General features: G+C 35.9%; 4 protein-coding genes across 8 annotated transcripts; all 4 read right to left on the bottom strand.

Moving 5' to 3' along the window:
- Positions 91-4,576, bottom strand: LOC104726648 (4-hydroxy-3-methylbut-2-en-1-yl diphosphate synthase (ferredoxin), chloroplastic). The gene is made up of 20 exons (XM_010445560.2): positions 4,397-4,576; positions 3,909-4,144; positions 3,643-3,800; positions 3,406-3,512; positions 3,212-3,312; positions 3,062-3,138; positions 2,847-2,966; positions 2,537-2,767; positions 2,342-2,458; positions 2,186-2,260; positions 2,009-2,086; positions 1,876-1,935; positions 1,713-1,775; positions 1,485-1,629; positions 1,263-1,401; positions 1,110-1,187; positions 856-1,015; positions 667-765; positions 468-572; positions 91-383 (listed from the first exon to the last, which is right to left on the bottom strand). The coding sequence occupies exons 2-20, from the start codon at positions 4,114-4,116 to the stop codon at positions 279-281; spliced, it is 2,226 nt and encodes a 741-aa protein (XP_010443862.1). The 5' UTR covers positions 4,117-4,144; positions 4,397-4,576; the 3' UTR covers positions 91-278.
- LOC104726647 (yrdC domain-containing protein, mitochondrial) lies at positions 5,242-6,832 on the bottom strand. 2 transcript variants are annotated; one of them, XM_010445558.1, is made up of 5 exons: positions 6,701-6,832; positions 6,321-6,555; positions 6,049-6,224; positions 5,676-5,967; positions 5,242-5,556 (listed from the first exon to the last, which is right to left on the bottom strand). In XM_010445558.1, exons 1-5 carry the CDS (start codon positions 6,774-6,776, stop codon positions 5,484-5,486), a joined length of 852 nt encoding a protein of 283 aa, XP_010443860.1. In that variant the 5' UTR covers positions 6,777-6,832; the 3' UTR covers positions 5,242-5,483. The 2 variants fall into 2 exon arrangements, with proteins under 2 accessions (XP_010443860.1, XP_010443861.1); XM_010445559.2 differs by lacking the exon at positions 5,242-5,556 and having other exon boundaries at positions 5,794-5,981.
- On the bottom strand, positions 6,956-10,300 carry LOC104726646. Of its 4 annotated transcripts, none has more exons than XM_019231506.1 (9): positions 9,907-10,300; positions 9,496-9,571; positions 8,727-9,224; positions 8,494-8,653; positions 8,126-8,408; positions 7,930-8,002; positions 7,710-7,800; positions 7,545-7,645; positions 6,956-7,388 (listed from the first exon to the last, which is right to left on the bottom strand). In XM_019231506.1, the coding sequence occupies exons 2-9, from the start codon at positions 9,565-9,567 to the stop codon at positions 7,173-7,175; spliced, it is 1,494 nt and encodes a 497-aa protein (XP_019087051.1). In that variant the 5' UTR covers positions 9,568-9,571; positions 9,907-10,300; the 3' UTR covers positions 6,956-7,172. The 4 variants fall into 4 exon arrangements, with proteins under 4 accessions (XP_019087051.1, XP_010443856.1, XP_019087053.1 ...); XM_010445554.2 differs by having other exon boundaries at positions 7,545-7,624; positions 9,907-10,296; XM_019231508.1 differs by lacking the exon at positions 9,907-10,300 and adding an exon at positions 9,727-9,896.
- On the bottom strand, positions 15,234-17,537 carry LOC104726645 (F-box/kelch-repeat protein At5g60570-like). Its single transcript, XM_010445553.1, has 2 exons — positions 17,307-17,537; positions 15,234-16,970 (listed from the first exon to the last, which is right to left on the bottom strand). The coding sequence occupies exon 2, from the start codon at positions 16,649-16,651 to the stop codon at positions 15,473-15,475; it is 1,179 nt and encodes a 392-aa protein (XP_010443855.1). The 5' UTR covers positions 16,652-16,970; positions 17,307-17,537; the 3' UTR covers positions 15,234-15,472.

Here is a 27,840-nt window from a genome sequence, read left to right as displayed (position 1 = left end):
AACTCGTGCTTCCATGCACTAGCAGAGGTCATATTATAGTTTATTTCTTTGAAAAGGTTGACCTTTTGTGTTGATGGTGATGCATTCTCATTAAACTCCTAACTCGTTTCTCTTAACTTTTATTTAAGCTTGAGAACTGTTGTCATATTAGAGATTTGGACATTGTTGAATACAGTATGCAATACACAACAGATACATGAGATATTCATATACGCAACAGATATATATCTTCCATCTCAGTTTCCAGAGAACGGCCAACCATCTACACGGTCTGAAATCTACTCATCAGCCACGGGAGGGTCTACCCAACGACCATGTTCTTTGATCAAACCGATCAGAGCATCTGTTGCCCCCGTCATGGCAATCCCACGCTTCACCACCGTCTGTCCACAAAAAAAAATATCAAGATCCGATTTTCTTCACATATAAACACTTTCTTTAAGAAACCCAAGAATTAAAGGTGTTACCTTTCCGACATAAAGGTCGATTTTCCCGGGGGAACCACCTACATATCCGAAATCAGCATCTGCCATTTCTCCAGGCCCATTCACAATGCAACCCATGATTGCAATCTGCACCACCATTGTTCAATTTGTTTTACATTCAAAAACACAAACTTCCCTTGAAAACATGTATAAAAAAAAAAAGTCTTTTAAGAGTTTTAACCGAAACGCCAGGTAAATGTGAAGTCTTTTCTCGAATCTCCGCGCTGATTTCTTGCAAGTCGAAAAGTGTTCTTCCACAAGACGGGCATGATACGTATTCCTGCAAATGATTTTGCAAAGTTCTTACTTTTCCTCTTTTTTTTTAATGAAAGAATATACAAAAAAATATTGATTCTTTGTGCTTTTTTACCGTCTTAGTGTTACGCATTCTGCAGCCTTGTAATAAGTTGAAGGAAGTATTCCGAAGAAAATCAAAATCTTGGTCGGGTGCTTCGAGCATTACACCATCACCGAGTCCATCCACAAGAAGGGCTCCAGCGTATGTCCCTGCATGAATCACCAATTCGTCCCTGCATTGTGCAGTAAGAAGAAATAAAACGCATTAAGATCAAAAATGGATTTTGTCATTCACTGCACAAAGCTCGAAAGTTCGTTATCATCTACCTGTGAATTCCGGTTGGGAAATTTATGTGGTGAATAACTGGAAAGTTCACTGAATTCTCGGAAAGGAACTCGAATAACCTGCAAGTCCCAGGAAAAGTATATTACTTATAACTCAGCAAAAGATTAGATATTGAGAATATTTTCAATTATTACCTCCGAGCTGCATGTACTCTGCTAATTTTGTCTTCAGTGAAGGGTACATCATGGAGAATCATAGTAGCATCAATGTTTTTGAGTATTTCAAGCTCCTCATATGGCTCATCACCTCGTAGAGAGACAACCAAGCGTGTACCTGAAACAATCAAAGCTGAGATATACTGAAACAAAAAAATTGTTCTCTTTATTATGATTTCTTTCAGGTAAGAACCAGGTCACCTTCAGGGAGAAGCTTATAAGCGCCACCAGATAGTTCCTTGAGGTTGACAAGAACCATTGCATTGGGCAATGGCTTTGTGAGTTGCTCTGATAGAGGTGCTATAACTCCCATACTGACATCAATCAACCGTTTTAGAGCCAAACGCTGTAAACAGAAGTCAATATTTATGCTCAGCCATGTCAAATCTTGGAAGTAAAATGATATGGAGAAGCAAGGGTGATTCTTACAGCCACGTGATCATCTACAGGTGGTAGCTCTCTTAATAAGATTGAATCGACAGTTGCCAGATCCTATACAACATTACTAGGGAAAGTAAGAATTGAGAACCAATATCAAATTAGTTACAGTGAGACTGCGTCTCTCATGAAAATATATTGAACCATATCTCACCTTGAATGGCATGCCCACGACAAGCTTTGTAGCGAGCGATCTGTAGAGGAGTTCAGGTGCCTAGAGACAAAGTAAAATAGTGAGAGGAAAGCAAAGAGGATGAGAAGACTGAAGAGTACTTATAAATACTCACCTTTAGTTGGTCCAAAGAGATCGACATTAGAACAGAACCATCACGGTGAAGGACACCTCTGTAATCGACCTCTTCTCCCTATAGTTCTCAGGACCAGTTATTTTGATGGTCTTCAATACTTGAAAAAGGACATCATGAAGGACATGAAACTTTTTACTTCGAAATGTACAGTCTTACCTCTTTTTGTCCAGGTAGATCACCCGTCCGACGCTGGAAATCAAAGTAACGCCTATGCTTTTCTTCAAACGGAGCCTAATACACAAAGGGGGGTTGCATTAGTTCCATAAAGTGGAAACTATATTAGAGAAGCATCTGATAAAGAATTATTCATACAACGCCTTGTTGAAGTTCAGCAGCTTTTGTCCCAAGGTTGGCCAATCGCTTGCAGGGATCTATCTCCTCTTCTGGTGGCTCCGTCAGTGAAACTCTTATTGTGTCACCAAGGCCGTCCTGCAATCACAAACAATCATTGCCATACATGAACTGTTAAAAGTTAAGATCTTTACCATTTGTTATGTAATGGGGTACCTGAAGAAGCGTCCCAATTCCAATTGCAGATTTCATCCGACCATCTTCTCCTTCTCCTGCCTCAGTTACTCCCAAATGCAAAGGATAATCCCATCCCTGAACATACATCTCAGCCACAAGCAAACGGTACGCCTGCACCATGATCACCGGGTTGCTCGCTTTCATTGAGAAAACAAAGTTGTGATAGTCTAATTTCCGACATATCCGCGCAAACTCAAACGCAGATTCAACCTGTGTGACAGAACTCATGTCAGACAACAGTACCTGTGTATTAAGAGAAAACCATTGTAAAGTAACTAAGAATTTTCACCATTCCTCTTGGAGAATCCCCATAATAGCTCATGATACGGTCAGAAAGACTTCCATGATTTGTCCCTATACGCATTGCTCTCCCGTATTTTTTGCATTTCTCAACCAAAGGAGTGAAGACCTAAAAAAAGAGAGTAGCACCGTTAGTAAAGACTGATTAAAACTTTACGGGTTTTAGTGCTTTACAAGACAAGTGAGACAAAGGCTTCCTTCCACCTGCTCAATATGCTGGAGTTCTTTCTGATATTCATCCTCTGTATATTCTATCGTCTCAAACTGTGCCCGTCTGTCCGCTGCAAAAGCAAACATTCATTCATTCTCGAGTTATAGAAACAAGTGAAAGAAAAAGAAAAAAAAAAGCAGTACCAAAATTTCCGGGGTTGACACGGATCTTGTCAAAGCATTCAGCGACACGTAAAGCTACAGCAGGGGCAAAATGAATATCTGCTACCAGAGGTATATTGTAACTGTTAAACAAGATGCAAAACACCACTTCAGTTTCATACTACTCAAAGTTCACATACAAACATAGAGAAAACACAGTATTGTCATTGGCTTACTTAAGCTGAACAAGTTTATCTTTGATTTCAAAGCACGCATCTGCTTCTTTCTTCCCTTGAACAGTTATCCTCACAATATCCGCGCCTTTATCCGCTATTCTCATAACCTATAATCACAGAACCAACAGTCATAAAGCTTACGGTGCAACACAATTTAATCATCTTGACACCAAATTTTCATATATTAATGTATACAGATATGCAAATAAATTTAAGGGACAGACAGATGGGAAAAACCTCATCAACAGTTCCAGCAACATCTTTTGTATCCGAAGTAGTCATGGTTTGAATCCTTATGGGATGTTCGCTTCCAAGGGCGACATTTCCAACCATAACAGTACGAGTCTTCCTTCTCACTGTCTTATGCAATGACTCGCAATACTTCTGTCTTGGCACTACAAAACCGATATAACAACACAATCATTCACTCTAAACAAACCATCAAGGGAAGTAAAAAAAGAAAAAAAAAATGATAACTTTGAATGAATTTGTAATGCAAATACCTAAGAGAGGGCTTCCTTCTGAAGCAGGTTGAAGCTCGGCTAAATCAGAGCCTTGGTTTGAATTACGGATGACTGAAACTCTTCTACCAGCAGATCTTAGAGTCCTCAAATCACAAATTCTCACAAGATTCATGCTTTTACTAAACCCGAGTTTCGAATCCAAGATCTTAACCCCGGAAACAGGAGCTGGCAACACTCCAGTCGCCATATTTTTTTTCTCAGTGAATCTAAGTAAACTGCATAGTCAGTCACAGAACAAAATCAGCTGACTTTGATATAATTTTTAAATCCATTTTGGTTACTGTGAAGATCAAACGCACTTAAACAACAAAAGCANTTTTTTTTTTTTTTTTTTTTATGGCTTCAATTATGATTCTGAAGCCAAAATCAACAAAGTTTCCCCAAACCTAGAATTACCCAACTAAGTTTATCTTCGTTCCCCGATGAAATTACACAGAAGACCAAAAGCACCAATTTGAGAACAGTACCTGAAGAGGAACCAAGATCACGCAATTGAGAGAAACAAGTCTTGAAGCCAAGGAATCAAAAAAAAATAGAGAAGAGAATGTTCGGGAGGCAAAAAAAATCAGTGGTGAGAAGAGTTTGAGAGGGATTGATTTATTTATTTATTTCACATATACGAAGCCGAGGGTGGTGAAAGAATCTAAGGATAAATCGTTTTTAAGAGTGTGTTTTAGACACAGCCAAGAGAAGGACCAATGACATTTGTTATCTAGTCCAAATCTCTTTTTTAGCACAAGTGTAATCAAATTAGAGCACGGATCCGTGCAAAATGGAAATTTGAAGTTTTACAAAAGTTTATTTATCAGATTTGCTCCTCTATTAATTTGTGTTTTCTTTTACTTTGTTTAAAATTTTGATAATAAAAACCAATATGGATTCAAAATAATAGGATTTAGATGAAGAAATAATAAAAAACGGAAAAATGTCAAAAAAAAATCCGAAGTTATTTTTATTTGGACGTTTAATATCTAATTGTTTTGGATTGGAATAAAAATACATCAAATAAAAAAACGTATCATTTAAAACTCAAAATAAATGCTGTTATTTTCATACTTACGATTTTACAACAAAATCAAAATTCCAATTTTATCCTGGTTATCTAATTAATTATTATTTTTAATATAAAAATTTCTAGTTTCTGTTAACCATGTCAAACCAGAAGTTAAACCAGTTATCTCTCTTCTTCCTCCTCTCTAATCGTCGTTTCTCCGCAAAATCGTAGGTACGAAAATAACAACAGTTATCATTTTGGGTTTTAAATAACATATTTTTATTATTTAATGTATTTTTATTCTAATTCAAAACAATGTCCAAATAAAAATAACTTTAGGTTTTTTTTTTGCATTTTTCCCAATAACAAACTTGACTAAAAATTATGAAACCGGTCCACACATGCGTGTACCACGAGAACCGGAGGTAGGTAGGTATAGCACACGGTCATCTAAACCAACAACAATCTTCTCGTATTACAACAAAAAACATACATACCAAAAAATCTAGTAAGAAGTAAAGCATACTCTCAGATTCTTTTGCAAGTTTAGCTTTCTTCTCTTAAAGGTCTTCTTCTTCTTGTTCTTCCTCTAGCAAATACCTTTCAAGAATCGCCACTGTTGCATGCTTCGCGCTGTATTAACAACAAAGACAACGTATTTTGGGAGGAATTAAGCTCAAAAACCCCCACAAAGATTTAAACTTTAAATCCATCAAACCACATTAACTTATCTAATCAACAAATTGCATTACCTTCCGGGTCTAATGATCTTATACTTTCCCACATTAGTCAGATCGACTATTGTAGATCCTGCTCGACCTGATGGAAGCAAACCACCATCATAGACATAAGCACAATGCTGCCAGAGATTCTCAAAATCTCTAACACAAACGCTGCTTCTGTCACCGCTTAGGTTAGCACTTGTAAGAGCCAACACACTCCCCGAACCTCTCGATACTTCCCTAATGAACTCACAATCTGGTACCCTTACTCCAATAGTATCAATCGCGGGATTCAAAGACTTTTCAAGAATGCTTGATTCACCTGTTTTAAAAACACTACAAGAACACTCTCACATAAAAGGGGATCATATCGATGCAACCACTTTAAGAAGAAGATGCAAACCTCGTTGAAGTACGAGAGTGACTGGACCGGGCAAGAGCGAATCGAGTAAACCATGAGGTAAGTGATTCGTTGTAGCAACTCTCTTGATATCTAATACATCGCCAACACATATGGCTAAAGGGCTTGTTAGCTTACGCCCTTTGATCTCATAAATCCGGTTCACCGCTTCTAACGAACTGTTTTATGTTACATATACAATCACAACTTAGTCCAGGTAAAGGTAAAAGCTCATTGCAAGCTAAATAAAGTGAAGATTTTTTTATTCATATTACCAAGCATCACAAGCGAAGCCATAAAGCGTATCAGTGGGTACAGCTATAACTTTCTCAGATTTGATTGCTTCAATAGCTTCTTGTGCATAGGCTTCAGTTGCAGGATGAACTAAACATGAATTGCTCACTACACATGTTTCAGCTCTCTCCAAACTCCAAACCATCTTCTTTTGTAATCCCCATCTCAATCTTCTACTGTGATTAGCTATCGAAAAGAATCTTAACTCGGAGACTCCTAATACACACACACACTCATGAATAATGGATAATTCGAAATTGGACCTTACGACCTAAAAGTTTTATCTTTTTTTTTATTCCTTTGAATTGAAATCCAAATTTTCTCAGAAAACCAAAAGCAGAACAGATTGAAAAAAACCAACCTTTACGGAGAAGAGGAGAATACGGCGCCGGTAAGATTCCGGGAAGTTTCTCAACGAGCCTCGTGGAGAGATTCATCGTCGTTGTATAAATCTCATACGTTAGAGAAGACGGCAACACATAAGTTAGAAACAGAGAAGAAGAGTTTTGAAAGAAACTGGGCACGTGATTGCCCCGTGACAATTTTTTTTTTTAATATGATAATTTTCAGTTAAATATTTTAATATACAAAAAAAAAAAAAAAANAAAAAAACCAATACTACTACAAACCTTTGATTTGCAGAGATTGAGCAAATCGAAGTTACAAACTTACAACAATACAAACTGTGTATATGCAAAGGAAGCAAAACAAACAAAAAGAACAATCTTTGAAGCGTTCCTTGATCACTTTCTCTTTTCTTTTTATACAAATCATTACATAACATTAACTGAACTAACAATATAAATGTGAAATCATCTTCCCACTTCCTGGCTCTACGAGGTATTTGGATGATGTCGAGAGGTTGTTGCATCCAGCTGTTGGGGTGGTTGTGTCAACGTCTGAGCCTGGTTTAGCTGTTGTTCTAGCCTTCTGGCTCGCCATCTTCGTTTCCATCTCACGAATTCAACCATCACTGAACTCCCGCATATGCAGACACCGAATCCAGCAAATGTTGATAGAAGAACTGACAGAACTGGCTGCAACTTCACCTGTAACCACCAAGAGATCCGATTTAAGAAACAACAAAAATTTGTGTTTAGTCGATTTTTTGCTCCAAGAGATCTCAAAAGTCTCTATCTTTATCAGCTAAACCAGAAGCTGGCAAGTTCTTTAGCTTCAAGGAAGATGTGTTGAAGAGTACTAACCACGGAATAAAATATATGGGCGAAGAGAACCACCAAAGCAAACTGGACAGATGCATAAATCCAGACAAATCTTCTCATAACTGCATAGGAATATTCCAGAGCTAACAAACGTATTAGAGTGGAGGAACACATTGAGAAGAGTTTTTCTTCCAAAAGAAGACCTACCCATGGTTGATGCGGTCATGGATGCAAGAAGACCAAGAATACAAGAAAACGGCAGAGATATCGCTATTGCACCTGTACCCAGCTTCTCAACCTGGTGGAAATAAGACTTCATGTTATTGATATCTGTCTGTAATATTTCTGTATATGTAGTATGTCTATATCCGGAAGCTTGTCGTTTTAAGGCCTTAAGGGTGATTATAAATAGTAGAGATGAATTTACCAAGAGCTGCTCGAGGAAGCAGAAGTAAGCGAGCATGCTGATAATTACTAGAACCGGTACCTCTTGCCACACCCTGTTGAGATATAATGAATAGATTCAGGCAAAGTTTCCTATTTAACCATAAGAGAGTTTGAATTTTTTGGATACTACAAAGTTCACAATTTGTACCAAGAATGAGAATGTAAGCGTATTTTACCTGTACCCAGTGACATCTAGCTGAACAACACCAGAATTTCGAAGGCTTTGTATACGTAAGAGTGTTACAGGTAAGTTCTTAACTTCTTGTTTACAAACCTCACAGGTCTTGTTACCCTTTATGGTGAACCATTTAAGAGCACAATCTTTGTGAGCAAGAGCAAGTTCTCCTTTGCAACTACACTCCATTTTTAAGGTTTCTCCTCCTTCACAGAGCTCTACTAAACAAATCCTACAAACTGCTTCATCCTCAGGTATATCTTCTCCATCAGCATCACCTGTTTCTGTTCAATACATTAAGATAGATTTGTTGTGTCCAATAAACAAATATCTAAGAAACAAGAAAAGAAATAAAATCATAGAACTTACCAGTATCAGCAGCCTCTGATGCATTTGAGAAAATGTCTCCTTCTTTAACACGAGGAGTCGAAGGGATTACTCTAAAGAACGACTCCATTCCCTTAAGACTTAGTTCCTTGTCATTAACAGGCACAGAGCGAGAGCGAGCTATGTGCACACTCCCTTTGCTCTGCAATACCAAGTATATAAGTACCTAAACAAAATAGTAAGGTTCTCTGAAAATGATACAAGAGAAAGCTTACGCTTGGAGTTGGAGGAGCAACACTGCTTCCTCCGTGAGCTGACTCAGAGTGTGAAAGAATAATAGGAGTCACAGGTAGAGATGAAGTTCTCTTGATCCTAGGCGTAAATAACTTTGAAAGTGATAATGACCTCGCTATCGAAGCCTTCTCCTGCAATGCAGAAGGAGAAGAGGCATTCCCTTGTCCCTTCTCGATATCAGTGTTAGAGATTTTTGGTTTACACCCAGCTTTTGGCAACAGATTCTTCAGGGAAGATTTGGCACGCGGAAGAGCAGAAGAAGGAGTAGGAGGAACAACAGGACCTGGAGAAGTCGAAGTCAGGGAAAAGTTGACTCTCCTCGGAGTTGGACTAGGTGTTGGAGGCATTTTGATAACAACCGAATCTTCAGATGAAAGACCAGTTGTTCTAGAGGGTATCTGCAAAGAGAGGTTCTTTCGCCTCCATTGTTGAACGTTTGCAGCAGAGGTCTCTTCTGTTATAGCAGATGATCCTTCAGCCTTCACATTAAAGACCAGAGATGAAACTAACAAATGAGTTTCTATGAGCAATTCCTCAACTAATGGATGAAACTAACAACACTAATCAAATTTGATCTGAATTTTGTAAACACACAATAAGCAATTTTTGGCAAGTAATTAACACAGAAAGCTCAAAACTTTTCAATTCCATTAAACAGAACACATCTAAATTCATTCAAAAGTTCGAATCTTTGAAAACAAAGATCCATTCTTTTTGAATACATGCATAAAATTGATGTCTAATATGTACCTGATTTGAAGCAGAAGAAGAATCACCATGGCTTGGATCAAGAGAATTAAGAGGCTTTTCCTCAGTTGCCATCTCACTAATACAAACAGCAAGAGATTGATTTCAGTTTTAAGGCAACCTTTAATATTCCCAAAAAAATTCAAATACTCTGTACCAAACGCAGAAGTAAAAGGAAGAGAAAATGAACTCAAAACAACGTTAAAGATAGAGAAGAAAAAAAAATTGAAAGACTTTGATTAGAAGGAAGGACACCGAAAAGCTCAGAATAAATCTTGTTATATAGTCATCAAGTAAGGAAGCATCAAAGTTTGCTAGAGAAAAGCGTGACACAGTAACTAGAACTAGATACAACAAAAAGCAAACCAAAAAAAACCCACAAGTAGAAGAAGCTCAGAAACTAAAGAAACGTACCCAAAAAGAGAAAAATTCCAAATTTTTCCTTAAAACCCGCCCAAAAGGAATAAACTTTGAAACGGAAGAAACAAAAGAGATAGAGAGAGAGAGAGAGAGAGAGAGAGAGAGGTGTTTGTTTGTTTTATCTTCTCGAGATTAGTGCATTACTTATGATTATGAGGAAGATAGTGGAATCGGGCTGTAAATGAGGAAGAAGAATGAATGAGAAAAAAAGAAGAGAGAGAGAGACAGAGAAAAGCATGATTCTCATTTATGAAAAAGATAGAGTAAGAGATGGGCCTTGCCTTGCCTACATACACTTCCTTCTTCTCATATTCATCCTCTTCTTGCCTTAGCTACAAAAAGGCTAAAAACATTACGAGTTTTTTTTCTTCTTTTTCTTACCCCAATGTAAAATTTCAGTTTATTTTCTGGATGATATAAGTCACTAGTGTTGGGCTTATTCATTTATATCAAATCTGATCNTTTTTTTTTTTTTTTTTTTTTTTTTTTTTTTTTTTTTTTTTTTTTTTTGACTTATATAGCAGTTGAAGCAATTAGGCTTCAAATATTTGCGATGCTATATTCTCTCACAAATTATTCGGGAAAAAAAGTGGTAGACACTTATAAAAATACAATTGGAGAACGACACTTATATAATGTGTGCTGCGTGTTACTTTGATGCGGGCGCGGCACAATATGATACGACAGACAGAACAAAATTGTGTAATTTTTTACATTGTACTAACTAACTCAAGTGAGAATGTATGACATGTGTACTGTCTATATCCTAGTGATTTAGTTGGCTTTTCTTCTCTTTTCCTTTTCAATTAAAATATCTTATTGAATTTTTGCTTTTGATCAAATCACTCAAGTTTGATGTAACACCTGCATTTGTATTCTTGTTCTCATCATGTCTATTTTATTTAGTCACCTCCAGAACCGTGTAACGGTTTCCATGAAGAGATTAATTGTGACTGAAATTTTCGTTTCCACAATTAGGTGTTTGATGTATCTAATATAAATTACGTTTAATTAACACATAGTTTTGGATTCATCAACGGACGAGACACTAATTGGGAGGATTAACTGAATCCCTTTAATCTTTGATTAAAGCAACTTTTAGTGATGATGATAATTCATGTTTTCTGAAAACTATTATTTTTGTCTCTATTTTGTAATTTTATTTTTATTTATATAGAACATTAAATAACGTGATATGGCTAGCTAGATATAATTAGATAAATATTAATTGGCAAGATTCATATTAGTAGTATTTTATGTAAGAAACCTTGATTATTAAAGGTTGCTAGTGATGCATTAGGTTTAGGAAAGGTTGTTTGATGTTAGGATCGGAATTTTTCATACATCACGATCATGCGTGAAGTTTGTGCTTAGTTAGGTGGCGCAGATAATACGTTATCTATTTCATTAAACAATTATTCTATACGACAACTATAGAAATGATCAAATATGATGTGATTTGACATTGTTTAAGTTTTTCGTTTTAATTAAATTCATGTAGCAATATATATCCTCCAAGCTGAAATAGCCCTCTATATAATTCATTTCTAAAACCTAGATTACATGTTACTGAGTTAAGCCAACGGAGCTACAAATTTACTATTTTCGTAGACTAACCCAAGATTTCGGCTGATTAATAATTTAATTATAACGTCTTCAAATCACTTAATATTGTATGAAGTATAATACAGTATTGCTTTTCTGGTGACAGCTAATATTGCTTGATAATGAATAGCCACAAACACGTACATGAACCTAAAAAAAGTTTAGTCATGTAAACATTTTGTAATTGCTGGTTTTAAAGAAGGAGAAAAGTCGATATTATTTATTTGAATTCGGCTTTGGAATGATACCCCAAAATAAAAGCGGCTTTATTTTTACATATTTTGCTTCTTACGAAGAATCTCTGCTTTTCAAAACATTGTACGAGTAATCACAGTCATGAATAAAGCTAATTTTGACTTGAATTCAAAACAACCAATCTTTATCGGAGGTGTTAGACTGAAGATTTTAATTTGCTTTATATCCAATAAAGCTAACTTGATCTCTATGTTTCCAATATGAGACGAATTCACTAGATTTTGTTATGTGATTGGAAGCTTCTTATAAATCTGCTCTGGATTGTGTTGTCCTTCCTTCTGTTTTTATGTGATTGTGTGATTGTGTTGCAGCAGAGGTCTCTTCTGTTTTTATGTGATTGTGTTGTCCTTCCTTCTTATAAGTTTGAAGGACAACACAAAATAACGGTGAAATTTAACACAAAATATATAGTCAGTTACTAGTATTGATTTTCTTTTTGGTTGAGGAAAAAACTTGTGAATATAGAAAAACTTGAGAAAGTTTCCAAAAATTGGACGTTAAAGAAGATTTATGTTTATCACTAAAAACAATTTTCTATCCACGGATATATTTCCAGCTATGTACGTATGAAATGAAAAATGAACTAAATTGAGTATTCTGATTTGGATGTTTTTATATCTGAATGGCCAAACCTACCGATTACGTGAAAGTAGATACCAAAGTGATCCAAATCTACCAGAATTGGCCGACACAAAAGGCAAAGCTAAAGCATATTGGTAGGCAATCTCGCTCTCTCTCTAGCTACAAAGTATGTACATCATTATAAGTTTTTTGTTTGTTTGGTGGTAATGATATATTCAAGGATTATGCTTACATGTTAAATCCTTTAACAAAAAAAAAATGTTTACATATTTATCATATACAACAAGTTTCTTTTAGCATGTATTACGTACCATTAATGACGACTCACTATAATGAAAACTAATACATGTTTCTGTATTCCACAGTGTGATAAAGTTTATTTGATATAACGTTTTGTATGAACAATAATATTTAGAATTTTTTTTTTGGCAGTCACTTAAACTTCAAAAATAACAAATATTAAACCTACTAGATTGGAAGTTACAGGGCCTTAAACCATGCAAAATCTTTTTATCTCAGTTTTTTTTTGTCTGAGCGGGATTGGATGAGGTGTACTAAACTTTCAATATTGATTTTTTTTTGTTTTAAATCTATTGTATAAAATCACACTATAATGATATATACATATACATTGACTAAATCTCCAGCATCTCTTATTAATATAATGTAGGGTGCTTTATAGTTTTGCGCTTGTGCATGAATTCTGAACTACCCCATATATGTAATAAATCTTAGAAATAAAGTTTGTGTGTGTGTGTATACGACTATACGTAAGGTCAAGCTAGCTCGAAGACCCACATTGTTGGGGAGGGGGAAAAGAATCAACTTGAAGATTCTATAGAAGAAGAGCCTACGTAAATTAACAAACGACCTATATATATAACTGGGGTTTTTGACACGGCCATAGAGTTTTGTCTTTTTCGTACAGTTTTGTCTTATCTTTTCTAAAATCTTAAATTATTCCCAAAAAAAATCTTAAATTATAGTACATTTATTGAAGTTTATTTAACTTTACTGGACCATCCTTATTTATTAATAGGATTTTAATTCTTAGAATTCTAAGTAAGGATATGACTTAATAGATTCATAACAGGTACTAGGTTTTTGTTAAAGTGATATTTTCAATCAAACTCTCAAGCTATAACATTATTATACTTAGCCTATGGAATCGACTGCAAACTTGAAATTTCCATAAATATAGTGGATTATTTGTAACTTCCATGACCATGACAAACCTAGCTACAATATTTGAGGTTAACTTTCACGCATGCAAAAAGTTGCAAATACTAGGTTGGTCCCCTTGGGAATAAATGACCAAACTGGAAAATGCGAAAATCCAATCCATCAGATCCGAAAACGTCATTATCCTCTTCTTTCTCAGTAGCTCAGCACACAAGCTACCTATACTTGTGTCTTGTAGTATTGCAGACCTGTCGAGAAAAAACTTTTAGATTCCAAGTAAGTAGTCCACAGGCAGTACAAGCCACAAGGCCCGTTTATAAATAATGGGCTAAAAATATTGAAATCATGAAGCTGCATTATTTTCTGTGGGTAGTGTGGTTGAGATGGCGATTCCTGCCTGATAAGTTAACAAAGTACATTTGTTTCCCTTTGCCGCTACAATTTTTGAACTAAGTTGTACCACACTGACTGAACTTACTACCAAGATTACACATGTGTACTGATGACTGCATCACATGAATAATTTATCAGCTCACTGAAGAAATTTCATACTCAAATTTGTACAACGTACGTACTCTTCGGAATAGATCGAAACTGTTTCTAATAGTACTATTTAAAAAAATACTATTGACTGCATTAAATTCTCGAAACAAATCATATCACTATTTTTTTTTATTTTGTTAAAAACATTGAAGAATCATAAATCCTACCGATGTTAAAATGGGTAAATCTACCTCATTTAAACTCATCCCATTTAAACCCACCCCATTTAAGTATAAACCCATCTAAATCCATATATATTTGAAATTCATTTAATCATACCCATTTAAACGTACATTATCCCATTTAACCTATTAAAGCCATTTGCGTATATAATTTTGGTGATAATGTGCAATTTTGTGGCTTTGTGATTTTGGCGGTAAAACACTTTTTTTTTACGATTTTGGCCGGAAAACACGTTTTTATGGTTTTGGCGGGAAAACACATTTTTACGATTTTGGCGGAAAAACACGTTTTTACGGTTTTGGCGGGAAAATACAGTTTTACAGTTTTGGCAGGAAAATGTGATTTTACAATTTTGGCGGGAAAACACATTTTTGCGGTTTTGGCGGAAAAATGTGATTTTGCAATTATGGCGGAAAAACACATTTTTTACAGTTTTAGAGGAAAAATGTGATTTTACAATTTTAGCAAAAAAAATATAATTTTATATAATAAATATTTAATAAAAATATCAACATAAATAGATCTAGATAGGTACCCATTTATTTATAACAAAACCCATATAATTAATGGGACTAAACGGGAAATCCATTTAACCCCATTTAATTTTTTCCCATAAATGGATAAATGGGTATAAATGGTTCATTTTAATTTAACATACCCATTTAAATGGATTTGCTGACCCATCTTAACATCCCTAATAAATCCTGATTCGAAGTCTCTCCTTTTCCTCCGGCTGTGGGTCGTGTGGGGGTCTCCTAAGACTGGTCATAGGATCATGAACCTCCCATTAAAGTCTATTGCTTTCACTTCTTCCATATGAAAAGACTCGTAAGTTTTCACAATCCCACAACTACAAAAACCGCAACTAACACAACAATCCTACTCTCAGTAAAGCAAGTACACATTGTGGATTTTTTTTTTTTCTCTTCTCATTCAGTAAATGATGAACAAAGTACAAACAGGGAAAAACATTTTGCAGAGTAATGAATTTTCACTTTTTTTTTTTCCAATTTACCCACAAAAATTAAACACAGAACAGACAATAGAAGCATTATGATCCCCAAGAGCAAAATAAACTAAAAGACCAGTCAAATAGAGAAGAAGAAGAAGAAGAAGAAGAAGAAGAACGAACCAGAGATAGATCTGATGTAATAAAAAAAAAAGAAACCCTCAACTTTCCAAGTTGAAGTAACAAAGATGGTTTCCTTTTTTAACAACCCATCACTGCGCAGTTATACACAAACACACCAACATTCTCTTTAACTCCAAGCACTTTCCAATCCAAGTTTCCATCTTTAGCTCCTGATTTTGGACACCAAGAATTCACCACAATGCCTTCCCCATGAGGACCTCGTTGCCCACAAAACACCAACAGTTGGTCCCCGCACGGTTTAAACGCCAACCCCCAACCGTTTGACGAGTCCACCATCTGTGGTAACCTTCCCATGACTTCCCACTTGTTCTTCTTCTTATCATACTTCTTCACCATACTCGTTAAGTACTCCAGCGTAAATAGCTCGTTCTCAACCACCACAACAAGAGGTGGAGCCTGTGCAGCTCGGTTTACATTCGGATACATTCCTTCTATCTTCCTCCATTTCCTTGTCTCCAGATCAAACTCCTCCCCACAAGTAACCGATACATTAGGGCTTGACATGCCTCCAAGCACATAGAACTTACCATCCATGAAAAATCCAGAGCAAAGTCTTCGAGGGAAATGCATATTGGGAAGCATCTCCCATCTCCCTGAAGAAGAATCATAAAGCTCAGCTGATGCTAATATATTCCCATTCAAATCTGTTCCACCAGCAACTATAGCGATCCCGCCGAGGCTTCCAGATGCAAACAAGCAGCGAGGACGATGCATACCTTCGCATTTGATCCAACACCGAGACCTCAAACTGTATTTCCAAATAGCAAACTGAAACAACTCTTTCCCGAAAACCAAAAGCTCGTCGTCTACAGCCAAAGACTCTTTATCAGCATGGTTGAAGCACTCGTCACAGGGCATTTTAGGTAACACCATCCATTTCTTTTTCATAGGAGAAAACATCAACCAACCTCTCCTCGGGTCACAAACCATGAAAACAAGATACTCCACAATCCCCAGCTCCTTCCTAAGGCCAAACAAATGTCCACCGTTGACCAACTTATTGTACTTCTTGCTTACACGAGACAAGGAAGGATAGTCTGATCTAGGAACCCGAGCAAGACAATTTAGAGCAACATCATCGATAAGACCAGGGAGAAGCAAGTCACTTGATCCCAACCTGAGGCTATGATCATCTCCTTCCCTGGAATTCACAACTACAGAAGCAGAAGCAGAAGCAGAAGCAGAAGCAGAAGAGTAGACTCTTCTTCTCTTATTCGAATGTTCTTCAGCAGCCATTATTAAATGTTAAATACCCTATATTTTCAATACAAAGAATCCAAACCCAAAAACCCAAAAAAACAACTATTTCAAATACAAACAACAGATTCTGTTCTAAGACTCTTCTTCTTCTTCTCCAATCATAAAAAACGAGTCTTTCTTAAATGGGCAACACTTGTCCCAGTATCCAGATAAAGATTTCGATTGCTGCTCCAAAACAATCTCCATCTCTTTATTACTACTACTAGTACTACTTCGTCCATCAAAATCTTCAAACAATTAAAAACATTATATACCTCAAACCCCAAACCATTGAGTTGTCCAATTTGGATTTAATCTGCAGATTAGATATAACACAATGTCAGAATCTGCAACAAGACTTTTAAGCAAACCAAACGAAGAAAAATATCAAAAAAAAAATAAAAAAAAATCGTATCTTTAATATAAATCCGATCCAAATAGATTAGTTTCGAGATCGTTTCTTCAAATCCAAAGTCAAAATAATGAACAAGAGAAAAAAGCAGATCCGAATCCGATAATTAAAAAATAAAAAATCTGAAATTTACTAATGGGACTCAGATCCAAATACCAAGATCACACCGAGCAGAAGAGGATTAATAAATCATTCAAAAAAAAAAAAACAGAGAGAAGGCTAATTCATCCATAAGCTTACCCCTCCAATGGTGGATTTAGATCTCTCGCCGTTGTCTCTCGGATCAATCCCCAGAAAAAGTTATCACACGTTCAATATTTCGCCGGCGACCAGCATATAGTCAAAAGGTAGAGAGAGAGAGAAAGAGATAGAGAGAGAGAGAGTGGAAAGAAGAAGAAGTAGAAGTAGAAGTAGAAGTAGAAGTAGAAGTAGAAGAAGAGGGTAGGGTTATACCAACAAGTGAAACCAAACAAGAGACCAATAAGCTAGTTAATGTCTGTCTATTCCGAAAATAAAATTTTAATTTAAACAAAAAGGCTTTCTTTTAATTTCTTTCATTTTAATCCTTAACTTTAAAACTTTATCCGTTTTGACCCCCAAAATATACAAATGTTCTAATTCTATCAGAATTGTGTTCGTTCGATCAACAATTTTGTTAAATTTCTTTTGTTTACCATGTTTTTTGGTTAAATTTTGGTTATCATGTTTACTTTAATTAATTGATCCACTCAATCACTCATCAACGTATGCAACTTAAACTATATATATATTTCCAAAAAAAAAAAAAATCTAGCAAAGATATATGGACTTATAGTTTGCATTTCTTCGGTAAGATAAAGAACTTAGAAGAATATTCATACATGCATAAGACTTAGTTAACGATTATTTTAAGTTCATGAATCATGATTTTATTCTTGATACTATAAAATGTTTGAAGACATCTAATCGGAAAAAAAATATAAGAAATGATATATTATTAATTGGCTTTTTAATTCTTATTTTTTTTAAATATAACGATATCTCTAAAAGTTTATACATATTTAATTTAAGATATGTATAAACTTTATATATACATGTAATATATGCATGTACATGTATACATATCTAAATGATAATAATATACATGTCTTAATTATGTATCTACAATCTTAGATATGTATAAAGTATAAACTTTATATATAATAAAATTATTAATTTCTCTTTTTATAATTTTTAACACATGTCAACATTTAAATATGCATATAATTTTTTTGACATGTGTCAAAAATTATAAAAATTAAAATCAATAATCTTCTTATAGAAAAAATTTAGTTTTTAATATTTCATCATTAACAATGACATATGTTAATTTATTGATTTGAGAAATTAACACATATCAAAATAAGTCGGCAACATGATCACAATACATGTCAATTTATCGATATGAGATCACAGACACATGTAAAAAAAATATATTTTATTTTTATTTTATACTTCATGCCTTTCATATTATAAGTTTTTTTTTGTTTCAAGTTATAATATTATGAAATATTTTTGTAGTATTTTAATAATGTATCATTTTTTATAGTTAAACAGTTTATAGAATTTTTCTCAAGACATCTAATCAACCAAATATAAGAAATAATACATTATTAACTGTTTTTTCTAATTAGTTTTAAAAATATAATGATATCTCAATCAAGTTACATTACATTGGAATACAACAACATACATGATGAAATCCATTAGGCACACACAAAATATTGTTATAGGGTGGTGTGCCTCCACAGCTCAAGAAGCAATCTTTTTTTGTTTGACATGGTCCTTTGAAATCACAGTCTTGTGACGAATCCATAATTCCTGATTCATCAATCATAATACAAGCTGTTTAATCATAATGATAATATATTGTTCTAGTTAATAACAAATTGAATACTGCATTAACTTGAATATTGCGATACATCAGATGTTCATATTGATACAGAAACAAGTAGTATCTCTTTTGGGTTATATGTAAAAATCAAGAGAGGAAAGAGATCTCACGAGCGGATTGCACATTGTTAATAAAGAGAGAAACTATAACGAGAAGAGCTACAAATCGAATCGACACCATTTTCCGATGGCTTTTGTTTTTGCTTAAAAATTGATATTCAAACTATTTTCGACCCAAAGCATGAATAAACTAAAAGCCGATGGTTGCTTTTATAGATTGATCAATTATAATTGTTAGATTTCTGTACATGCATANTTTTTTTTTTTTTTTTTTTTTTTTTTTTTTTTTTTTTTTTTTTTTGTCAACACAATTATAGTTGTTAGATCTCTGTACATGCATACTATCATTTAAATTACATAAATAATAATTACGTACATGATTATTATCATCTATGACATCCTACCAATGTTATTTGGGATTTCGGGGGAAAAAATGAAGATAGCTTCCCCTAAGTAGAATATACATCATTTGTCATTGGTATTAATAAACAAATGAGAATATTTTTTAAAATGCCTCAAGACTTAAAATTTCAATGCATTACACTTTAATCTTAGAAAACATTATCCTACAATATATGTCACCAAACAAACAATTAATCAATTCTTTTTTTTTCTTTTTAACTTAGACTAGATTAAGACCCGTGCTAGAGCACGAGTTGAAATTCATTTTATTTATATCGTAGTTTTTATATAAAATATAATTTATGTGATTGTTTTTTTAAAGTTTTTTGGATAAAACATTATGCAATAAAATCATATGCTAAATATGATGGCTTGAAAAAGACACATATTTTGTAAGTTTTATATTGTTAATGATTCTAGATAAGTACCCGTGCTGTAACACTTATTAAATTTTATTTTATACAAAATTTTGTATATTTTATATTTTAAAATAAAATTTTAATATGTTGTATTAGGTTATATATGTAAAGTTATTTCAACAATGTACATTCTACATCATGACTTGAATGTCATTATAAGACATAATTTGTAAATTTGGTTTTTAAAAAGCGAGTTATTATATTATGAGTAATTTATTATATTGTTATACATTTTGTTTTCTTGAAATTCTTTCATATTATTGAGATTGCTATAACAAATCAATTTAGAGTGTTTATAGTTTCTAACTTTTATATCAAGTTTCAATATATTAAAAATATTTCAAAATAAATTATTTAAAGTTTATTATATTATATAAAATTAGAAAATTCAACAAAAAAAAATATGAAATTGAATTTAAATATTCAAATTTTGACCCGGTACTCAGAATTTTTTTTAATTCAATAGATATTATTTTTGAAGAATAATATTACTAAAGCTTTTATAGATTGAACCATTATATTTGTTTTTAAAAATTCAACTTATGGTATATCCGAAAATAAAACTATTTTTTAATTATAATAAATAATATGATAATTTATTTGTTTCACAAAATAGACTCATATATAAAAATGTGAGGTGAAGTATAATGATAATTAACAAATTAATATGTTAATTTAGATATCAAAAGATTTTATTTGATGAATAATTTAATAAATGAAATTAATATAGTAAGTTAGATAATATGATTCTTTAGAATTTTCTCTTTAAAATTTTTGGTATAACCTATTTGTAACCAATCCAAAAGTAAACAACCAGCGGTCCTTGGGTTGACTATGGTAAGATACAACGGTTCTTTCTTCTCATCCCCGACCAAACTCACCGCCGATGAGACCACAGCCGTACCTCCTCTTCCATCCTCTCCTTCACTCTATATCTGAACCGCTTCCATCTCTAAAAGGCTCTCAGGTAGTGAGGTTTCTCTTAACCCGTTGATACTTTTATGTGCTTGCCTTTTTAACAGATCATGTTTCCAAACCCTGTTAAACCTTGAAACCCTTTGCATCTACTATTATACATGGAGGAACGCATACCCTACCACCAGAAAGGTAAAAACATCGAGAGGGGTTACTCCCCACCTCCTCGTAAGCGCATACGAGCACCAGATCTCGATACCACCAACCTCATAGCAGAAAATACCCTGACTCTGATGGGGCTCCTGACAAATCCATCAGTGCAAAGACTATATGCTCTTTTCCCTTTCCTCGTCAGTAGGTGGAATCTCTGAGGTAAAGCTGTGGGTGCTGACCTAGGACGTGGCTGTTTCCAATTCAAGTTTGAACACGAAGAAGACCTTCAAAGAGTACTAGTTAACAGACCATACCACTTTGACCAGTGGATGGTCATTCTAGAAAAGTGGGAACCCATAATCTCAGAGTCTTACCCCTCCAAGATTCCGTTCTGGACTGAAGTTCAAGGCCTCCCAAAGCATTACTGGCAGGATGCGATGCTCCAGAGCATTGGAGATGAACTGGGCTCAGTCCTGGAAGTGGAAATCACAAGCTCCTATGCAAGAATGAAGATCCTAATAAATGGACTACAACCTCTAACCAAGGAGACAGTGGTGGAATTCCCCAACGGTAGTGATGTCCTTGTTACTCTGGAATACAAGAATCTAAAAAATCATTGCCAACACTGTCTCAGGCTCACTCATGAACTTAAAAACTGTTTGGGACTAAGTAAAGCAAGAGAAGAGGAGTCCTTAGCCATCGATTCGCAGAAACTATTATACCCCAGAAGACAACTTCAGGGCTCCAAAAGCCTATGAATATCCTCATGGCCATCACAGGAGGGAGTCCAACTTAAGCATCATCTCCTCTAGAGGTCCCCACCCCTCCCAGCTGCCTATACAACATACAAAACCAAACCATTATGATGGGCATCGGGATAAGAAAATAAAATTTGAGGATAGGAATTACCATTCAGCAAAAGAAGGTGGCTCTCGATCCTTCAGTCAAAGGACTTCCCCGACTGCACACACCATATCCCGACCTTCTGACCATCACCAACACAATCCCAAAACTCGCAGACCAGTTTCCAATTCGAACCTACAATGGCGAGAACGTTCGACTCCAAGGGCTCTAGAGTGGAATGAATCATCAGAAACGTCTCGATCCAGATGGCCACCACTGGAAAGAATCCAAACTCCAACTTCTCCACCCCTCCATATAGCTCCCATTCCTACCACTGATGAAGTCATGGGAGATCTAAGAGAGGTAACAGTCCAATATACCTCTTGTGCTGATCCAACTGAAAGCTTAACCAGGAAACAGCGGGTCGTTCAAGGCGAGAGCAGAGGCTTAATGGCAGAAACGGCTGCTGGTATAATAGCGGCTGCTTCCTCAGCTATCCCAAACCATTTAACGCCAACCCCTACTAGAGAAGACGAGGTTTTCACGCTCTCTGGGGACCTCCCTCCTCACCCGGCGTCATGTAATGATACTGTAACCCCTTCTACAAAGAAAAGAAGCGGGAGACCACCCCTCTTAAAACCTGGTAGTAGGAGCCCACTTCGCCTGGCGGGGGCGAAATTGAGCAAAAGGAACAAAACCATTATCCACAATTCACCTAAAAGAAGACCTTCTGCTGGTAAATCTGCTCCACAAATCAACCTGCCAATACAAAAAGTAAGAATGGGGGGAAACAAAACCGGAAACCCATAGATAATGAAACGGGACCTTCTAATACAAGAAAACAACCCCAACTTCAACTCATACCTGCAATGGTGAAGAACATGGTGGATTTTCACAATCCACTCCCACCTCTTCCTTAAGATTTGCCAGCTGGAATTGTTGTGGGCTGGGGAACCCTACAACAATCCGGCGCTTAAAGGAGATCAATCGGTCGATCTCCCCTGATGCCATGTTCCTCATGGAAATGAAGAACCAAGATGAGAAAGTCATGGACATCATTCAATGCCTAAATTTCAAGAACTCCAAACTAGTATCCCCTCTGACTGCGGGAAGAGGGGGTTTAGCTCTACTCTGGAAGGAGGACATTAACATAGAGGTGTTAGCAGAAAGCATAAACTACTTGGACACCAAAATAGAAGCTGAGGGTAAAGAGTTTTTAACTACTTTTGTCTATGGCGAACCAGAGAAAACCAAAAGAAAAGCCATATGGAACCAAATCACTGAACTGGGAAGAACTCGTACTGAACCCTTGTTCCTCACTGGAGACTTCAATGACATTATTGATTTCTCCAAAAAATGTGGTGGTCCTGACAGACCTGAGGGTTCATTTATTGACCTCCGAACCCTTATGTCCGAATGTGACCTCTTTTGATCTCCGACACTCTGGAAATTGTTTATCGTGGAGAGGTAAGCGCCATGATCACCTAGTCTTCTGTAGACTAGCCAGAGCAATGTCGAACAGTGAATGGGCTGTGACCTACCCGACAAGTCGAAGTTAATACCTTAGTTTTGAAGGGTCTGACCACCGACCCATGATCACCTACTTTGACCTCAAAATCAAGAGAAAGAGAGGACTTTTTAGATATGATAGGCGATTAGGGTGTAATGAGGAAGTCTCGGAGCTTATTAGAGAAAAGTGGGAACCTGAAACTATCGAGGCTATTGATGCAAAGCTCACGAGATTTAGAACTGCTATTATCAAATGGAGCAAGAATAAGAATCGCAACTGCCAAAAAGCGATAGAAGAGATTCGCCCACCTAGAGGAGGAAGCTTTTTGGAAGCAACGAAGTCGTCAGCTGTGGCTTACCTTGGGTGACAACAACACCGGGTACTTCCACGCGATCACAAAAGGAAGGAGAGCAATCAATAAGTTCTCAGTTATTGAAGATGATGAAGGAAGAGCTTTCTATGAAGAGACATACATCTTATAAGTGATCTCTGAGTATTACGAGAACTTATTCACTTTAGTAGAGGGAGAAAGACTTAACCTTCTCGAGGGTATCGCCCTTCCACTAGTCACGGAAGAGGACAATCAAAATCTCACTACCCTACCAACTGCAGATGAGATAAGACGCGCATGTTTTGCAATCCACGCAGACAAGGCACCAGGCCCAGACGGCTTCGCTGAAAGCTTCTTTCAAACCAACTGGTCTACGGTAGGGAACCAATCACCCGTGAGATCCAATAGTTCTTCTCCAATGGACTCCTGCCTTCCACAATCAATGAAACTCACGTCAGATTGATCCCAAAAATCCAAAATCCAAGGAAAATGAAGGATTATAGGCCTATTGCTCTGTGCTCTGTGTACTACAAGATTATAGCTAAGCTTCTCACCAAGAGGTTGCAACCTATTATCCCTTCTCTGATTTCAACTAATTAGTCAGCTTTTGTCCCCCAACGGTCCATAGTCGACAATGTCCTAATCTCACATGAAGCCCTCCACAACCTGCACACCTCAAAAGCAAAAAAACACTATTACATGGCAGTGAAGACTGACATGAGCAAAGCATACGACAAGGTAGAGTGGGATTTTATTAGACTTGTTATGGAAAAAATGGGCTTTCACAGAATTTGGATTGGTTGGATTATGCAATGCATTACAACAGTTACCTACTCTTACCTGCTTAATGGTCCAGCTCAACGCTTTGTCACTCCTCAGAGAGGGATCAGACAGGGTGACCCCCTCTCCCCTTTTGTCTTCATCCTCTGTAGTGAAGTCCTATCTGGTATGTGTCATCAAGCTCAACAGGAGGGGAAGCTCGCAAGAATCAAAGTAGGGAAGGAAAGCCGACGGTTTAATCACTTGCTTTTTGCGGATGACACTATGTTCTACTGTAAGGCGGATATAACCGAATGCTCAAACTTGAAGATGATCCTCCATAAGTACGAAGCGGCTTCAGAGCAAGTTATAAACAACCAAAAATCAGCCGTTACTTTTTCTGCAAAGACAACAACAAAGACTAAAGAACAAGTCAAACAAACTCTGAATATTCACAAAGAAGGTGGAAAAGGCAAATACCTGGGACTGCCAGAGCTCTTTGGTCGAAAGAAAAAGGATCTCTTCACACGCATCGTAGATAGAATACGACAAAGAGCTAAGGGATGGTCCTCCAGATTTTTCTCCTCTGCAGGCAAGCTTGTAATGCTAAAATCAATCCTTGCGGCAATGTCTACCTACACTATGTCATGCTTCAAACTCTCCAACTCTCTATACAAACGCATCCAATCCGTTTTAACTCGCTTCTGGTGGGATGATAAGATGGAGAAGAAGAAAATGTGCTGGATCTCCTGGATACACCTATCAAAGTCAAAACAAGAGGGTGGTTTAGGTTTCAGAGATATGTCAAGCTTCAATGACGCACTCCTAGCAAAGATCAGTTGGAGAATTTTGACTAACCCCTCTAGTCTCCTATCAAAAATCCTCCTCGGGAAATATTTCCATTCCTCTAGTTTTCTCTAGTGCTCACCACCTACCAACTCTTCCCACGGCTGGCACGGTATTTGCATTGGAAGAGACCTTCTGAAGACTCAACTAGGACGTCTAATCGGAGATGGAGCAGATACATCCTTATGGCAAGACCCATGGGTATTAGTCGATACACCTCTAACAGCAATGGGACCCCCAAAAAAAATTTAACCAAAACATCCGTGTTGCTGAGTTGTTATCCCCCTCTACCAGGGATTGGGATGTTAACCTCATCCGTCAGGTGGTCCCGGAGCTGGAACAACAAATTCTGGAGTTGAAACCAAGCAAACATGGAGCTAAGGACCGATATGCTTGGCTACCAGCAAAATCGGGAGAGTACACAGCTAAGTCTGGCTACTACGAAAGTATTAAACTCCTCCCTGATGCAAATCTCCCTTCCCCTGTACCACAAGATTTTAACTGGTCAAACGCAATTTGGAAATTGAATACATCTCCAAAAACTAAGTTCTTCCTCTGGAAGGTCATGCGAGGAGCCTTACCTGTGGGAGAAAATCTAAAGCGACGAGAACTCGAGGCCGATGGTAAATGCCCTTTCTGTGGAGCTGAGGAGACTACTTCCCACCTCTTCCTCCGGTGTCGTTTCGCAACTATGGTGTGGAAATTGGCCCCGTTCAAGTCACCCTTCGATCCATCTCCTATATCATCCTTCCGCGGTCTTCTCGTACAATCGACACTATGTATTACCCTCCCCCTTGTGAAATTGGATTTGGACCTTTATATATGTGGTTGATATGGGCGATTTGGACGGCCCGGAATAAACTCCTCTTTCAGGACAAGCGATCTTCCCCAGAGGAGACTCTAACCCAAGCACTAAGGTCAGCCCGAGAGTGGAACTTGGCGCAGGAACCAAAGTTTATCAAAAGTAAGACGAAATCCCCTCTCCGTACTCGTCCGATGAGAACAAGTGATGCTTGCTGTCATACAGACGCAGCCTGGAACAAAGAGACTAAAAAAGCCGGTTTAGGCTGGATCTTCACAAGCGTCGAAGTTGAGAACCGCTGATCGGGGTCGACCACCTTGAATCTCTGCGGATCTGCACTTTTCGCCGAAGCTAGTGCCATTTATCATGCCCTTCTTGACGCTTACTCTCTGAGAATGACCAACATCTCAATTGCCTCTGATTCCAAATCGATCATTGATGCAATCAAATCGGGGACTCCTCTCAAGGAACTCCATGGGATTCTCTTCGATATCCTAGCTATCTCATCTGTGTTTAATTCTGTTACCTTCTCCTTTGTTTCTCGCGATTTCAACAAGGAAGGTGATGTGTTGGCAAAACGCTCCTTGTTGTCAATCCTTGTACCAAATCCGGTTTAATTATTCAAGATTTGGTTTTGAACAAAAAAAAAACCTATTTGTAACCAATTAATATATCAATTAATGTATAACTTATTTTACAAAACAATGTTGTGTACTTCCGTTTTATTATAATGGGATAATAAGATACATTTTTCTTACGGGAACAAAACATTTTTAAATTCTTTAAATTCTTTCATTTTAATTATAAGTAAATGAAAAAATTATATTAAAATAAATTTCTTAACTAATATCAGTTAATTTAAATTCATCTACAATCTATTATTTTATTTATCAAGAAATTAAATCAACATTACAAATTACATAAAAATAATTATTTACAAAAATAATACTATGAACCTATTAAAAAAATGTATGTATAATCTTGTTACAATTTCTTTTCATCATTAAATGATATAAGCACATATGCGTTATAATTTATACATGCAATCACCATGATTTTATGTTGGTAAAGGTATACATGTAGTATATGCAGGTTCATGTATACATATCTAAATGATATCAATATACATGTCCTTCTCAGTTATGTAATCTACAAGTGCATGTATAATGCATATGTGCTTATATCTAAAAATTATGAATTATCTATGTAATTTTAAAAGCTAACACAATATATAAATATCTTAAATTATAACTGTAAAAGCTAAAACCACAACAACAACAAAACTATATATGTAGTGTCCATAAATGTATACATGTTCGTATATGCATGTCCATGTACATATCTAAATGATAATAATATACATGTCCTTCTCAGTTATGTAATCTACAAGTGCATGTATAATGCATATGTGCTTATATTTAACAAATCATCTATATTTTTTTAAAGCTAACACAATATATGGATATCTTAAATTTTAACTGTAAAAGCTAAAAACCACAGCAACAACAAAACTATACATGTAGTGTGCACAAATGTATACATGTTCGTATTATCGTATATGCATGTTCATGTATACATATCTAAATGATAATAATATGTATGTACTTCCAGATTACATGTAAATTCAGAAGTCCATTTTTGATCACATAAATACGATTAGTAAAGTATGGAAGATCATAAGAAATAAAATTATGAATATATACGATTAGCCATCATACATAAATTTTAAATGATTTCATTAAGTATGGCAAAATATTAAAAAAAATTAATTAGTAAAATAATATCTTAGTCTAAGTAATTTACTACTAGTCAACTGTGGGGGG

This window comes from Camelina sativa, chromosome 11 (genome assembly GCF_000633955.1).
Source record: "Camelina sativa cultivar DH55 chromosome 11, Cs, whole genome shotgun sequence".
Classification (NCBI taxonomy): domain Eukaryota; kingdom Viridiplantae; phylum Streptophyta; class Magnoliopsida; order Brassicales; family Brassicaceae; genus Camelina; species Camelina sativa.
This window is presented reverse-complemented; position numbering and strand designations above follow the sequence as displayed.

What these genes read in the sequence shown, in the direction of transcription:
- LOC104726648 (XM_010445560.2), bottom strand. Translation starts at nt 4,116, where the DNA reads ATGGCGACTGGAGTGTTGCCAGCTCCTGTTTCCGGGGTTAAGATCTTG. An exon ending in AACTCCAGCATATTGAGCAG is followed by an intron (nt 2,967 to 3,061) that starts GTGGAAGGAAGC and finishes CTCTTTTTTTAG; the next exon opens with GTCTTCACTCCTTTGGTTGA. An exon ending in TCGTGGGCATGCCATTCAAG is followed by an intron (nt 1,776 to 1,875) that starts GTGAGATATGGT and finishes AATGTTGTATAG; the next exon opens with GATCTGGCAACTGTCGATTC.
- LOC104726646 (XM_019231506.1), bottom strand. Translation starts at nt 9,567, where the DNA reads ATGGCAACTGAGGAAAAGCCTCTTAATTCTCTTGATCCAAGCCATGGT. An exon ending in CTTCTTCTGCTTCAAATCAG is followed by an intron (nt 9,225 to 9,495) that starts GTACATATTAGA and finishes TTTAATGTGAAG; the next exon opens with GCTGAAGGATCATCTGCTAT. An exon ending in CATGACCGCATCAACCATGG is followed by an intron (nt 7,646 to 7,709) that starts GTAGGTCTTCTT and finishes TACGTTTGTTAG; the next exon opens with CTCTGGAATATTCCTATGCA.
- LOC104726647 (XM_010445558.1), bottom strand. Translation starts at nt 6,776, where the DNA reads ATGAATCTCTCCACGAGGCTCGTTGAGAAACTTCCCGGAATCTTACCG. An exon ending in CACTCTCGTACTTCAACGAG is followed by an intron (nt 5,968 to 6,048) that starts GTTTGCATCTTC and finishes TTTTTAAAACAG; the next exon opens with GTGAATCAAGCATTCTTGAA. An exon ending in AAGATCATTAGACCCGGAAG is followed by an intron (nt 5,557 to 5,675) that starts GTAATGCAATTT and finishes TTGTTAATACAG; the next exon opens with CGCGAAGCATGCAACAGTGG.
- LOC104726645 (XM_010445553.1), bottom strand. Translation starts at nt 16,651, where the DNA reads ATGGCTGCTGAAGAACATTCGAATAAGAGAAGAAGAGTCTACTCTTCT.